Below are 14,638 nucleotides of genomic sequence, written 5' to 3' on the forward strand. Positions count from 1 at the left end.
AAATCCAACCCAGCCAATTACCACCCATCAGTCTACTCTCGGTCATCAGTAAAGTGATGGAAGGTGTCATCAACAATGCTATCAAGCGGCACTTGCTCAGCAATAACCTGCTCTGCGACATTTAGTTTGGGTTTCGCCAGGGCCATTCAGCTCCTGACCTCATTACAACCTTGATTCAAACATGGACAAAAGAGCTGAACTCGAGAGGTGAGGTGAGAGTGGACTGTCCTTGACATCAAGGCAGCATTTGACTGAGTATGGCAACAAGGAGCCCTAGCAAAACTGAGGTCAATAGGAATCAGGGGGAAAAACTCTCCACTGGTTGGAATCGTACCTAACGCAAAGGAAGATGGTTGTGGTTGTTGGAGGTCAATCATCTCAGCTCCCAGGACATCACTGCAGGAGTTCCTCAGGGTAGTGTCCTAGGCCCAACCATCTTCAGCTGCTTCATCAATTACCTTCCCTCCATCATAAGGTCAAAGTGGAGATGTTCGCTGATGATTGCACAATGTTCAGCACCATTCGTGACTCCTCAGATACTGAAGCAGTCTGTGTAGAAATGCAGCAAGACCTGGACAATATCCAGGATTGAGCTGATAAGTGGCAAGTAACATTCACGCCACACAAGTGCCAGGCAATGACCATCTCCAACAAGAGAGAATCTAACCATCTCCCCTTGACATTCAATGGCATTACCATCGCTGAATCCCCCACTATCAACATCCTAGGGGCTACCATTGACCAGAAACTGAACTGCAGTAGCCATATAAATACCGTAGCTACAAGAGCAGGTCAGAGGCTAGGAATCCTGCGGCGAGTAACTCATCTCCTGACTCCCCAAAGCCTGTCCACTTTCTACAAGGCTCAAGTCAGGAGTGTGATGGAATACTCTCCACTTGCCTGGATGAGTGCAGCTCCAACAACACTCAAGAAGCTCAACACCAAACAGGACAAAGCAGCCCGCTTGATTGGCACCTCATTCACCACCTTCAACATTCACTCCCTCCACCACCGGTGCACAGTGGCAGCAGTGTGTACCATGTACAAGATGCACTGCAGCAATGCACCAAGACTACTCAGGCAACACCTTCCAAACCCGCGACCTCTACCACCTAGAAGGACAAGGGCAGCAGATGCATGGGATCACCAAGTTACCCTCCAAGTCTCACACCATCCTGACTATATCGCCACTCCTTCACCATCGCTGGGTCAAAATCCTGGAACTCCCTTCCTAACAACACTGTGGGTGTACCTACCCCACATGGACTGCAGCAGTTCAAGAAGGCAGCTAATCACCACCTTCTCAAGGGCAATTAGGGATGGGCAATAAATGCTGGCCTGGCCAGTGACGCCCACATTCCATGAAACAACAAACTCCTGGTTGGCCTCTCACATTCAGCCTCCATAAACTTGAGGTCATTCAAATCTCTGCTCCCATGTCCTAACTTATACCAAGTCCTGTTCACCCGTCATCTCTGTGCTCGCTGGTTCCTGATTAAGCAACGCCTTAATTTTAAATATCTCATCCTTCTTTTCAAATCTCTTCATGGCCTTGCCCCTCCCTATGTCTGTAAGCTCCTTCAGCCCCACAACCCTCTGAGATAACTGCGCTCCTCCAATTCTGCCCTCTTGAACATTCCCAATTTTAATCACTCCAACATTGGTGGCGGGCATTCAGTTGCCTGGACCCTAAGCTCTAGAATCCACACCCTAAACCTCTCTGCCTCTCTACGTCACTTTCATCTTTATGATGCTCCTTAAAACCTACCTCTTTGACTAAGCTTTTGGTCATCCAGCCTAATATCTCCTTATGTGGCTCAGTGTCGTAATGCCCCTGTGAAGCGCCTTGGGGCATTTCATTAAGTTAAAGGCGCTATATAAGTGCAAGTTGTAGATAACAACAACTTGCATTTAGATAGCAACTTTAACATAGCAAAACGTCCCTGGACACTTCACAGTAGCATAATCAGACCAAAAAATTGACACAGAGTAAAGGGCTGCTCGGGTCTGGAAAAAAAACCCGACCTAAACCCAACAGAACCACATCGGACCCGAGCCCAACCTGACCTGAGTCCTTCCATTTCTTCCGCGCCCGACCCGATCCGACCCGACCCGACCCGACCGCCAGAATGTTCACTTTCTCCAGTTGACAGCATTCGTTTTACATCCATAGTGCACTCACTGTACCAACCACTTTTGGATGGATGGAATGGAAGGAAGCTGCAGTATGAGCGCGATGACATCATAGAGACGCTCACTCGCTCACTGCGCAGTCTCAGAGTCTGGAGTCTGGATGCATGTTTCCCTCCTTGACGTCCCGGACTCCCAGCTCAGGCAGGCTTTTCGAATTTTGACGCTTACTTACTCAACTTCCCTTTTCCTCCCAGCAGAGCAAAAGGTAGTACTGTGTGTGTTTAACCCGGACCCAGACCCGGCCCGACCCAACCCGACCCGAGCCCAAATACTGGACCCAGAAGAGCGACCCGACCCCAACCCGACACACGTCGTCAGGTCCCATCGGGTTCCGGTTGGGTCGCAGGCCTTTAACACAGAGTCAATGATATATTAGGACAGGCGGTCTTTAGTAAGGAGAGAGAGGCAGAGATGTTTAAGGAAGGGATTCCAATGCTTAAGGCCCAGACAGCTGAAGGCACATCTGCCAATAGTGGGCTGAAGGAAGTTGAGATAGACAAGAGATCAGAATTGTAAAGATCCCATGGCATTATTTCGAAGAAGCAGGGGAGTTCTCCCTGGTGCTCTGGCTATATTTAGCCCTCAAGCAACAGCATTAAAACTGAGGATCTGGTCATTTGTGGGACCTTGCTGTGTGCAAATTGACTGCCACGTTTCCCAACAGTGAGTGATTAAACTTCAAAAACGTACCTCATTGGCTAGGCAGCACTTTGGGGCTGCATGAGGTCATGAAAGGCTCATATGAATGCAAGTCTTTTTATTTGAAATCATGCTGTGCTTTTTGTTTTTTGCAGTGGCAGGCATCAAAATAGGTCATGTTGGATTGTTTTGAAACCAAAATAAGCGAGTGTGTCTTGTAACAAGGGAGATTTAACAGTTCAAGTTACACAAAAGACAGACAGACAGAGACCGGGAGAGAGAGAGACAGAGAGAGCCCTGTGTGCTAAGAAAAATAATCTCTGGGCAAGGAGTGCTGTTTGGGTTGAGTAAACACTGATAGCTTTTGAAGGTGGTGCTCTGAGACACAGAATTTAAAAAACAAACCACGCAGCGGTTGATACACTGGTGGCTGGCTTCTAGCCAAAGCAGTCTGTTCTGGCCCTGACTGGTTAGAAGCGGAATAGAGGGCGGTCGCTCTGCTCTTATTGTGATCGAAAGTGAGTGGAACTGCTCCAAACTCCAGAGAAGGGATGCAGTGTCTCTACCTCTCTCTCTCTCTCTGCTCTGCCTTTGGAGACAATCGAGGGCAATTCCACACGGCTTCAAGCACATTTTCTGGAACTTGAAAGGCCTCCACTTTTACCTCCCATCAATCGCATGGCATCTCCTTTATTTTTTAGCTTTAACTTGACGCTTTTTACATTGTGAGAACTCGACTCATAACTGGGCTTGAAAAATACACCTTTCGAGCCTTAAAGGGCTAGTGCCCAGAGAGAGAACTTGAGTTCAACTCCCATCAAAGCAGTTTGAGAATTCGAATGCAGCTTTTAAAAAATGTGGAAATAAAAAAGTGGTGTCTGTAAAAGTGAAAATGAAGCCGTTGGATTGTTGTTTTAAAAATCCAAATGGTTCATTAATGTCCCTTACAGGGAAGGAAACCTGCTGTCCTTACCAGTCTGAGCCTATATGTGACTCCATTCACCATGCTAATGTAGCTGATTCTTAACTGCCCTCTGAAATGGTCAGTTTTATCAAAGCTCAGGGAAATTATAAGGATGGGCAATAAATGCCGGCTTTGCCAGCGACACCCACACAATGAGTTTGAATTAAAACAAAGTCCTGTGTGCTCTTTTTAAAATGAAAAGCAAGGCAAAGTTGAAATAGAAACAGAAAAAGGTGAAAATATGCAACAGCTTCATCATTCTCTGAAAACCGGCAGGGTAACGTTAAGGAACGATTATCAAGCTTTGAGCAGGTTGAATATAACTTCAGCTGTTATACCGAACAAGTCATTGACTTTACCATCACAAAACCTATGAGGCTATCATATAGGGAATTAGGATGTATTGCCAGACAAATTAAACACAAGAAAAGAATTACTCTTCTTGCCTGCATATAAAGCCTCTGTTTGGCCTCTCCTAGAATACTATGTCCAGCTTTGGTCCCCTTAGATGTTGGTTGATATTCTGATAGGGTGAGAAGTAGTAAGCAGGTGGCTTGTGTGGAGGTATAAATGCCAGCATAGACCAGTTCGGCTGGATGGTCTGTTGCTGTGCTATAAATTCTTTGTACACCAACAACAACTTGTAGTTATATAGCGCTTCCAAGGAACTTCACAAGAGTATTATAAAGCAAAATTTGACACTGAGCCACATAAGGGGGTATTAGGGCAGGTGATCAAAAGCTTGGTCAAAGAGGTAGTTTTTAAGGAACGTCTTAAAGAAAGAGGTAGAGAGGCAGAGAGGTTTCGGAAGAAGATTCAAGAGCTTTGGGTCTTGGCAGCTGAAGGCATGGCTGCCAATGGTGGAATCAGGGATGCTCAAGAGGCTGGAGTTAGAGAAGTGTAGATATCTCGGAAGGTTGTGGACTGGAGGAGGTTACAGAGATAGGGAGGCCATGGAACAGTTTGAAAAGATGGATGAGAATTTTACAATTGATGCATTGCTTAACTGGGAGCCAATGTAGATCAACGAGCAAGGTCTGATGAGGTGAGCGGGAGTTGGATAAGGGCAGTGGAGTTTTGAATGACTTCAAGTTTAGGGAGGGTAGCCCGTGGGAGACCGGCCAAGAGTGCATTAGAATAGTCAAGTCTAGAGGTAACAAAGGCATGGATAAGGGTTTCAGCTGCCAATGAGCTGAGGGAGAGGCAGAGTCGGGCAATAAGGTTACGGAGGTGGAAATTGGTAGTCTTAGTGATGGCATAGATATATGGTCGGAAGTTCATCTCGGGATCATTATATGACAACCAAGGTTGTGTCTGGTTCAGCTTCAGCCAGCTGCCATGGAAAACAATGCAGTAACTAAATAAATGTAATGAAATATTAACCTGCCTTAGTCCGACTATTGTGGTTCCAGCAGCCTATGCTTCTTTTGAGCTTTATTACTTTTTTATTCTCTTCTCTGTTAAAATTCTAACTAGAATGCAGAATCCATGATTCCACTGTTGGCAGAAGGATTTGTTTTAGCAACGTACGCACATGGACCTGCTGCACAGTCAACGGCGACAATCCAAAGTACAGTAGGGCCAAAAGTAAACACGCCAAAGCAAAAAGAACAATTTGTGAAGTTGCCCTTATGATTCCATGGGTCACTCGGTTGCCTGGTTCATGGCACCAAAGTCAAACCGACCTGCAGCGTGTCCTCTGAGCTCAGGGGTCTGCAACCTGCGACTCCAGAACCGCATGTGGCTCTTTAAGATCACATTTGCAGCTCCCAACCTTTTCCAGTTGGGTCGCATTAACATGACAAAAACCTAAAAAAAATTAAGTGAAGCAAAGTAGGAGCCATGCTTTCATTGTGGGGATAAAAAGCTAATCATTACACTGCACTTTACAGTTTCAAATGATGATTTTAACAAAAAAAAATCATTGTTCTCTAAATAAACCTGTTCGGGTGGTATAGCTACACCATGGTTATAAATAATGCCTTTGATTCAAGGACAGATTTTATGGTTGCAACCATGATTGTTTTTAATGTAGCTGAAACAATAAATTATTCTGAATGTGCCATTAGAAGCTTTTTTTATCATGAGAATCATTGGCCGAAAAAATTGTCTCAATTATATAACTTAATTAATAAGTTATAGTTTGTTTTAAAGATGACTTTACTGATAAAATTATAGTAAAAACATGTCAAAAAACATGACAATTCACAGTTAGGTCTATTTTAATTTCATTTTTTTCTATTGATACATCAATTCAATAGTGTTTTATTTATTATATATGCAAATTATGAATTCTACCAGAGACACTTGGCAATTTGGACATTGTCTCGCAGCTCCTGCAAGTTTTTCTGAAAAGGCTATTGAGGTTAAAAAAGATGTTGACCGCTGTATTAGGTGATCTCAGGCAAATCAGCAACTGTTGGGATTGGAGGATTAAAAATAGCCAGGGTTCCGACTCACTGCACCAACAATCTGCATTTCTTTAGCTTTTAGAATAGTGAAACCTCCCAAGGCGCTGCACAGAACCATAAATCAGACAGAAACATTGACATTATGCTAAAGAGATATGAGAACAGGTGACACAACACTTGGCCAAAGAGGTTTTAAGCAGCCTCTTAAATAAGCAGAGAGAAGGTGAGAGGATAAGGGTAGGATTCCAGAGTTTAGGGTCTGGACAGCAGAAGGTACAGCTGCTAAAAGGGAGTGGGAGATGAAGAAGAGGCCAGAATTGGAGGAGCACAGTGTTCTCTGTAAGGCTAAATGGTTGTAGGTTTAAGAAGCTTTTTAAAGGACGATTGAGGCGGTCAGGTTTAATGAAGGAGTTTCAGTGTTTAGGACCTAGGCAGGAGACACGGCAACCAATAGTGAAAGGGAGAGAATGGGGGTTGGACAAGAGACCAGATACTGCAGGAAATGTGTGGGCACATGTTGAGAGTGTGATTGTGTTCTCTGTGCAGGCAACCCCTCTTCTCTTCACCCCATCCTCCCTGACCCTTACCTCTGACCCTCAGCCCCGTGGCTCAGATTGTCAAACCTCACCCATGGGAGTAGCACTTGATGAGGACAAGGCTCTGGAGCTACTGGCTGGTGGAACTGTAACCCACTGTAGAGTCAATGCAAGGGTTATATTAAAAGTCAAACAAAAGTTTACGTTTTTTTTTACAAGGACGATGACCTGTGAAAGGGAGAAAAACAAAACTGTTGTTTGGAAGCAGTTTATTGCTAATAAAACGCAAGTTATAAATTCCAGATAGCAGCAATTGCTGGTACAGTCATTGCAAATTATCCCTACCAAATCCAGCTCAAACCAGAAAGGCTTTCCCCGACTATCTGTTTTTGTCTTTTAACACTTGGTTACATCATCCACCGCCCACAGTTGCTCAGCCTTGATTGACAGGAGAACCAGGCTCAGCATAGCCGCCCCGCCTCCTGCCTGCTCCTATTGGCTAATCGTGCTATCGATCAACGGGGCAAGACAATGGAGCCGAGAGGCGATTGGCGGATTGTGTTGTCAGTCAGCGTACTGTAACATGAGCCGCACGTCAATCACTCGGAGTGACAGCCGGTGCCGGGAACTCAAGCTGCCTCCTATAAAAGTTGCAACCAGCTGTGAGCAGCTCGGAGCGGAGCAGAGCAGAGCAGCGCAGCGCAGCGGGAACCGGGTATGTTAACCGGTGGGGACCAGCTGGCGCTCAGCGTTTGCAGGATGGAGCCTTACTCTGCTCCGTGCCCCGTCTGCCCGGCCTGGTTTGGCAGCAGGTGGGTGCGCAAGTCCCGCAAGAAAGCCTCGGCCAACATCTTCCAGGACGTGGACCTGGGGCAGATGCAAGCGCTGTTCAGGAAGAGTGGGGACGAGAACGCTGAGGAGCGGGCGAGGATCATCTGGGAGAAGGAGAAGCAAGGAGACCAGGACATTACACAGGCTCTGATGGAGCTGAAGTCCAGGAAGACTCAGCTCTTTTTCCAGCACAATAAAACTGGAGCAGAGTTCTTGGGGCTGATGTGGATGAAAGCCTTTAACAGACTGCGGTAATTATTTGCACTCTTTTAAAAAAAAAAGAACTGGGAAACCTGTGCTTTTTATATTTAAAAAAAAACAACTACCTCAATTCGCCACTTTTCCCCAACGCATTTGCATCGCGTTGAAACTCCTGACTCTTTTAACACTTTCTGCGTTGTGTTTGTTGTTACTCCAATTTTTATATGTAAAATTCTCATCATGTCCCCCAGTATCAAGGATGGAGGAAAGGGTTCTGAGTACGAATCTAGCGGCAGCGTGGAACGATCGCAAAGGACCAAGATTAAGAGAAAGAGACTCAGTGCAAAGAGGTCGCACAGAAAACTGCTTTAAAACGGGGCTGCTGCAAAATCCCTCGTCCTTAAATTGCACCGAACAAAAAAAAAATAACTGCAACTTTCTGGGGAAATGAATCGGCTGCATTTTTATTAACATGTTTTGGATGCGAAACGTTAGTCTGTGTTTTGCTTTTTGTGTTTTTTTTTTAATTTAATATTCTAAACACTAAAAACTGACCTTTTTGGGATGACCGATTTCGTTCCGTTAAACGTCTCCTGCATTTCAATAAATTTGTCATTAAAACTATTTTTTTTTGGCGGCGTTTTTATTGACAGTGAGATCTTGATGAATTCCGCATCACGCTTAGCATTTTCTTAAACGCGCTTTCTGTTCATAATTTCTTTGAAAAGGTTGTTGACAAAGTGTTCAAATTTGGAATGTTTCAATGTTCAGCTTTTTCTCTACCCCCCCCCCCCCTCCCCAATCCGCCCTCTGGGGGTAAAATGCCCCTGAAACTGACCCCCCACTCCCCCAAGAGGTGCTGGGTGCAACAAACTGGGTGAATTTCACACAGCAAAAATTGTGATTTTTTTTTTCTGTCCATTTAATATTAATGGATGGACATTCCCATTGTTTATTCCTGATGTGCCAGATTCTATAAAGTGGGAAATTCACATTGGGATGCAGACTTGGGGCTGGACTAGGGGTCCATCTAGCCTTTGGGTGGGTTCAGTCTGTGGGTAGGGCCTTGGTAGGTGCACCTGGACTGGGGTGGAAAGAATGGGTTGGGAAAGATTTCCCACATAGTGTGGTGGGGCCAGGGCTGCTGGCTGATTGGAGTGGTGTGTGCAGAGTCAGGACTCAAGGAGGGACATGAGGGTGGAGGGATCAGTAGAGCAGGATTTTAATTCCACTATAACACCACAGACAAATGCTGTGTAAAAACCTTCAATATGCTCAGTTACTATGACAACACCTCATGTTACCCATCTTTGCTGTGCTCGCTGACCTACATTGGCTCCCAAATTGGCAATGCCTCAATTTTAAAATTCTCATCCTTGTTTTCAAATCCTTCCATGGCCTTGCCCCTCCCTATCTCTGTAATCTCCACAACCCTACAAGCTATCTGCACTCACCTCATTTGGGCCTCTTGCACGTGTCTCATTTTAATTGCTCCACCTATGGTGGCAGTGTCGCCAGTTGTCAATGCCCCGCTCTGGAATTCCCTCACTATACATCTCTTCTTTAAGATACTCTTTAAAACCTACCACTTTGACTAAGCTTTTGTGATCCTGCATTCTAACAGGGAATACACGTCAAAAGTACTTCATTGGCTGTAAAGCACTTTGAGGCTTCCAGTGATCATGAAAGGCACTACATAAATGCAAGTCTTTATTATCTCCCCTAATAACTTATGTAGCTTGGTGTCAAATTTTGTTTGATAACGTACCTGTGAAGCACTCTCAGACATATTACTACATTAAAGGTGCGGTAGAAATGTAAGTTGTTCGGAGCAAGGGCCCCTGCTTGTTTTTCATGGTCTAATGGGTTATTTCAACCTTTCCTCCGAAGACCTGAGATAATGGGCTGAATTTTACAGACCCCTTCCCCACCACCCAATGCAGGGGTCGTGGTGGGGTGGGAGCTGGAAAATGCCTCCGGGAAAGGCCCTCCATGGACCTTAACGCCGGGAAGGCCCAGCCTGATATTGCCAGCAGGAAGGCCGTGCAGTGGCCCCCAGCCACTCAGCGACGGGAGCCCAATTTAAATATGTAAATTAAATGAATAAATTACCTTTACGCTCCCGGTGCAATATTCGTGCCGTTGACCAGCACTCAACCGCCCGGGGATCTGAGGCGGAGCACTGGTGGGGAAGGGGAAGCAGGTAAGTTCCTCTGTGCAGGGTGAGGGGGGGGGGTGGTGCGGAGTGGGGTCACAGTCATCTCATTGGTGAAGGGTAGGGTGGGAAGGGGTAAAGTGTAAAGTTGATGCACTTTGTGGGGTAGAATGTCAGATGCACATGGTAAATAATTTGGGGGAAGAGAGGGCAAGTAATTAAATCTATGGTTATTGGGGGGGGGGGCAAGATCAATTTATATAATTTTTAAAATCAATCTCTCTTTAAATATTTAAATTGAAATGTCGGGCTCGAAGCCCTTTAAAGATCGCGTCAGAGCTTGCACAAAGGCACCTGACACCATTGCCGGGGACGGACAGCACCCCACCCCCATGTCATCGGGGTGGGCGGTCCGCCTCGGCTATTTAAATGAACTGTCGCACTTAATATCATGGTGGCTCCGTGACGTTTACGTCCACTGCCGATTTCGATGGCGGAAGTACAAATTTTAGCCCAATGTCAACTCACATTGAGGGGTTGAAAGTTTCCTGGTGTTACTCATTCCTAGGGTTCAAAGCAAAATCCAGTTTGAACATAGTCAATCCGCTCACTAGGGTAGGAGTCAGCACCAGACTCACTATAATTGAGCATAAATTGGAATTAATGAATAACATTAAATTGAAAGTCTCACTTCTATAGTATATGGCTGACTGGTATAGGAATCAGCTGAGATTTGGGCTAAAACATATTTGGGATAATATAAATCTAGAGGAACAGTTTAGAGAAAGAAGAAATAAAGATTTGCATTTCGTTAGCACCTTTCACAGCCCCAAAGTGCTTTATGGCCAATGACTAAACCCCAAGATATTAACTGATAAATCCAATAGGAAATTCAAGAGATATCTCCTCACGGTGAGAGTGGTGAGGATGACGAATGCTCTTATCACCAGAATTAGGTGAGGTGAAAAGCAAGGGTGCATTTAAAAGGAAGATAAATAAGTGCAAGTGGGAGAAAAGAATAGGGTGAGATAAAGGAAGGAGAGAGGAGGCTCAAGTGGAGTATAAATGCCAGCAAAGGCCAATTGTGCCGAATGGCCCATTTTTGTGCTACAGAGAATATGAAGTTAGAATTAGAATTAGAATTAGAACATTACAGCGCAGTACAGGCCCTTCGGCCCTCGATGATGCGCCGACCTGTGAAACCATCTGACCTACACTATTCCATTTTCATCCATATGTCTATCCAATGACCACTTAAATGCCCTTAAAGTTGGCGAGTCTACTACTGTTGCAGGCAGGGCGTTCCACGCCCCTACTACTCTCTGCGTAAAGAAACTACCTCTGACATCTGTCCTATATCTTTCACCCCTCAACTTAAAGCTATGTCCCCTCGTGTTTGCCATCATCATCCGAGGAAAAAGACTCTCACTATCCACCCTATCTAACCCTCTGATTATCTTGTATGTCTCTATTAAGTCACCTCTCCTCCTCCTTCTCTCTAACGAAAACAACCCCAAGTCCCTCAGCCTTCCCTCGTAAGACCTTCCCTCCATACCAGGCAACATCCTAGTAAATCTCCTCTGCACCTTTTCCAAAGCTTCCACATCCTTCCTATAATGCGGTGACCAGAACTGCACGCAATACTCAAGGTGCGGCCTCACCAGAGTTTTGTACAGCTGCATCATGACCTCGTGGCTCCGAAACTCGATCCCCCTACTAATAAAAGCTAACACACCATATGCCTTCTTAACAGCCCTATTAACCTGGGTAGCAACTTTCAGGGATTTATGTACCTGGACACCAAGATCTCTCTGCTCATCTACACTACCAAGAATCTTCCCATTAGCCCAGTACTCTGCATTCCTGTTACTCCTTCCAAAGTGAATCACCTCACACTTCTCCGCATTAAACTCCATTTGCCATCTCTCAGCCCAGCTCTGCAGCCTATCTATGTCCCTCTGTACCCTACAACACCCTTCGACACTATCCACAATTCCACCGACCTTCGTGTCATCCGCAAATTTACTAACCCACCCTTCTACACCCTCATCCAGGTCATTTATAAAAATGACAAACAGCAGTGGCCCCAAAACAGAACCTTGCGGTACACCACTAGTAACTAAACTCCAGGATGAACATTTGCCATCAACCACCACCCTCTGTCTTCTTTCAGCTAGCCAATTTCTGATCCAAAGCTCTAAATCACCTTCAACCCCATACTTCCGTATTTTCTGCAATAGCCTACCGTGGGGAACCTTATCAAACGGCTTACTGAAATCCATATACACCACATCCATGGCTTTACCCTCATCCACCTGTTTGGTCACCTTCTCGAAAAACTCAATAAGGTTTGTGAGGCACGACCTACCTTTCACAAAACCGTGCTGACTATCGCAAATGAACTTATTCTTTTCAAGATGATTATAAATCCTGTCTCTTATAACCTTTTCCAACATTTTACCCACAACCGAAGTAAGGCTCACAGGTCTATAATTACCAGGGCTGTCTCTACTCCCCTTCTTGAACAAGGGGACAACATTTGCTATCCTCCAGTCTTCCGGCACTACTCCTGTCGACAATGACGACATAAAGATCAACAACAACGGCTCTGCAATCTCCTCCCTGGCTTCCCAGAGAATCCTAGGATAAATCCCATCTGGCCCAGGGGACTTATCTATTTTCACTCTTTCCAAAATTGCTAACACCTCCTCCTTGTGAATCTCAATCCCATCTAGCCTAGTAGGCTGTATCTCAGTAATCTCCTCGACAACATTTTCTTTCTCTACTGTAAATACTGACGAAAAATATTCATTTAACGCTTCCCCTATCTCCTCTGATTCCACACACAACTTCCCACTACTATCCTTGATTGGCCCTGTTCTAACTCTAGTCATTCTTTTATTCCTGATATACCGATAGAAAGCCTTAGGGTTTTCTTTGATCCTATCCGCCAATGACTTCTCGTGTCCTCTCCTTGCTCTTCTTAGCCCTCCCTTTAGATCTTTCCTAGCTTGTAACGCTCAAGCGCCCTAACTGAGCCTTCACGTCTCATCCTAACATAAGCCGCCTTCTTCCTCTTGACAAGCGCTTCAACTTCTTTAGTAAACCACGGCTCCCTCGCTCGACAACTTCCTCCCTGCCTGACAAGTACATACTTATCAAGGACATGCATTAGCTGCTCCTTGAATAAGCTCCACATTTCGTTTGTGCCCATCCCCTGCAGTTTCCTTCCCCATCCTACACATCCTAAATCTTGCCTAATCGCGTCATAATTTCCTTTCCCCCAGCTATAATTCTTGCCCTGCGGTGTATACCTGTCCCTGCCCATCGCTAAGGTCAACCTAACCGAATTGTGATGACTATCGCCAAAGTGCTCACCTACATCTAAATCGAACACCTGGCCGGGTTCATTACCCAGTACCAAATCCAATGTGGCATCGCCCCTGGTTGGCCTGTCCACATACTGTGTCAGAAAACCCTCCTGCACACGCTGGACAAAAACAGACCCATCTAAAGTACTCGAACTATAGTATTTCCAGTCAATATTTGGAAAGTTAAAGTCCCCCATAACCACTACCCTGTTACTCTCGCTCCTGTCGAGAATCATCTTCGCTATCCTTTCCTCTACATCTCTGGAACTATTCGGAGGTCTATAGAAAACTCCCAACAGGGTGACCTCTCCTCTCCTGTTTCTAACCTCGGCCCATACTACCTCAGTAGACGAGTCCTCAAACGTCCTTTCTGCCGCTGTAATACTTTCCTTGATTAACAATGCCACACCCCCCCCCTCTTTTACCCTCTTCTCTGTTCTTACTGAAACATCTAAATCCCGGAACCTGCAACATCCATTCCTGCCCCTGCTCTACCCATGTCTCCGAAATGGCCACAACATCAGGATCCCAGGTACCAACCCATGCTGCAAGCTCACCCACCTTATTCCGGATGCTCCTGGCGTTGAAGTAGACACACTTTAAACCAAGTTCTTGCTTGCCAGTGCCCTCTTGCGTCCCTGTAACCTTATCCCCTACCTCACTACTCTCAACAGCCTGTACACTGGAACTACAATTTAGGTTCCCATTCCCCTGCTGATTTAGTTTAAACCCCCCCGAAGAGCACTAACAAATCTCCCCCCCAGGATATTGGTACCCCTCTGGTTCAGGTGAAGACCATCCTGTTTGTAGAGGTCCCACCTACCCCAGAAAGAGCCCCAATTATCCAGGAAACCAAAACCCTCCCTCCTACACCATCTCTGCAGCCACGTGTTCAACTCCTCTCTCTCCCTATTCCTCTCTTCGCTGGCATGTGGCACGGGCAACAACCCAGAGATAACAACTCTGGTTGTTCTCACTCTAAGCTTCCACCCTAGCTCCCTGAATTTCTGCCTTAAATCCCCATCTCTCTTCCTACCTATGTCGTTGGCGCCTATGTGGACCACGACTTGGGGGTGCTCCCCCTCCCCCTTAAGGATCCCAAAAACACGATCAGAGACATCACGTACCCTGGCACCTGGGAGGCAACACACCAACCGTGAGTCTCTCTCGTTCCCACAGAACCTCCTATCTGTTCCCCTAACTATGGAGTCCCCAATGACTAATGCTCTGCTCCTCTTCCCCTTTCCCTTCTGAGCAACAGGGACAGACTCTGTGCCAGAGACCTGCACCCCATTGCTTACCCCTGGTAAGTCGTCTCCCGCAACAGTATCCAAAAC

General features: G+C 45.8%; 1 protein-coding gene across 1 annotated transcript; it reads left to right on the forward strand.

The window, feature by feature from the left end:
- Positions 1-7,388: 7,388 nt before the first annotated feature.
- LOC137380976 (transcriptional and immune response regulator-like) lies at positions 7,389-8,399 on the forward strand. Its single transcript, XM_068053391.1, has 2 exons — positions 7,389-7,825; positions 8,027-8,399. The coding sequence occupies exons 1-2, from the start codon at positions 7,461-7,463 to the stop codon at positions 8,145-8,147; spliced, it is 486 nt and encodes a 161-aa protein (XP_067909492.1). The 5' UTR covers positions 7,389-7,460; the 3' UTR covers positions 8,148-8,399.
- The last annotated feature ends 6,239 nt before the right edge of the window (positions 8,400-14,638 follow it).

Source organism: Heterodontus francisci, chromosome 20 (genome assembly GCF_036365525.1).
Source record: "Heterodontus francisci isolate sHetFra1 chromosome 20, sHetFra1.hap1, whole genome shotgun sequence".
NCBI lineage: Eukaryota > Metazoa > Chordata > Chondrichthyes > Heterodontiformes > Heterodontidae > Heterodontus > Heterodontus francisci.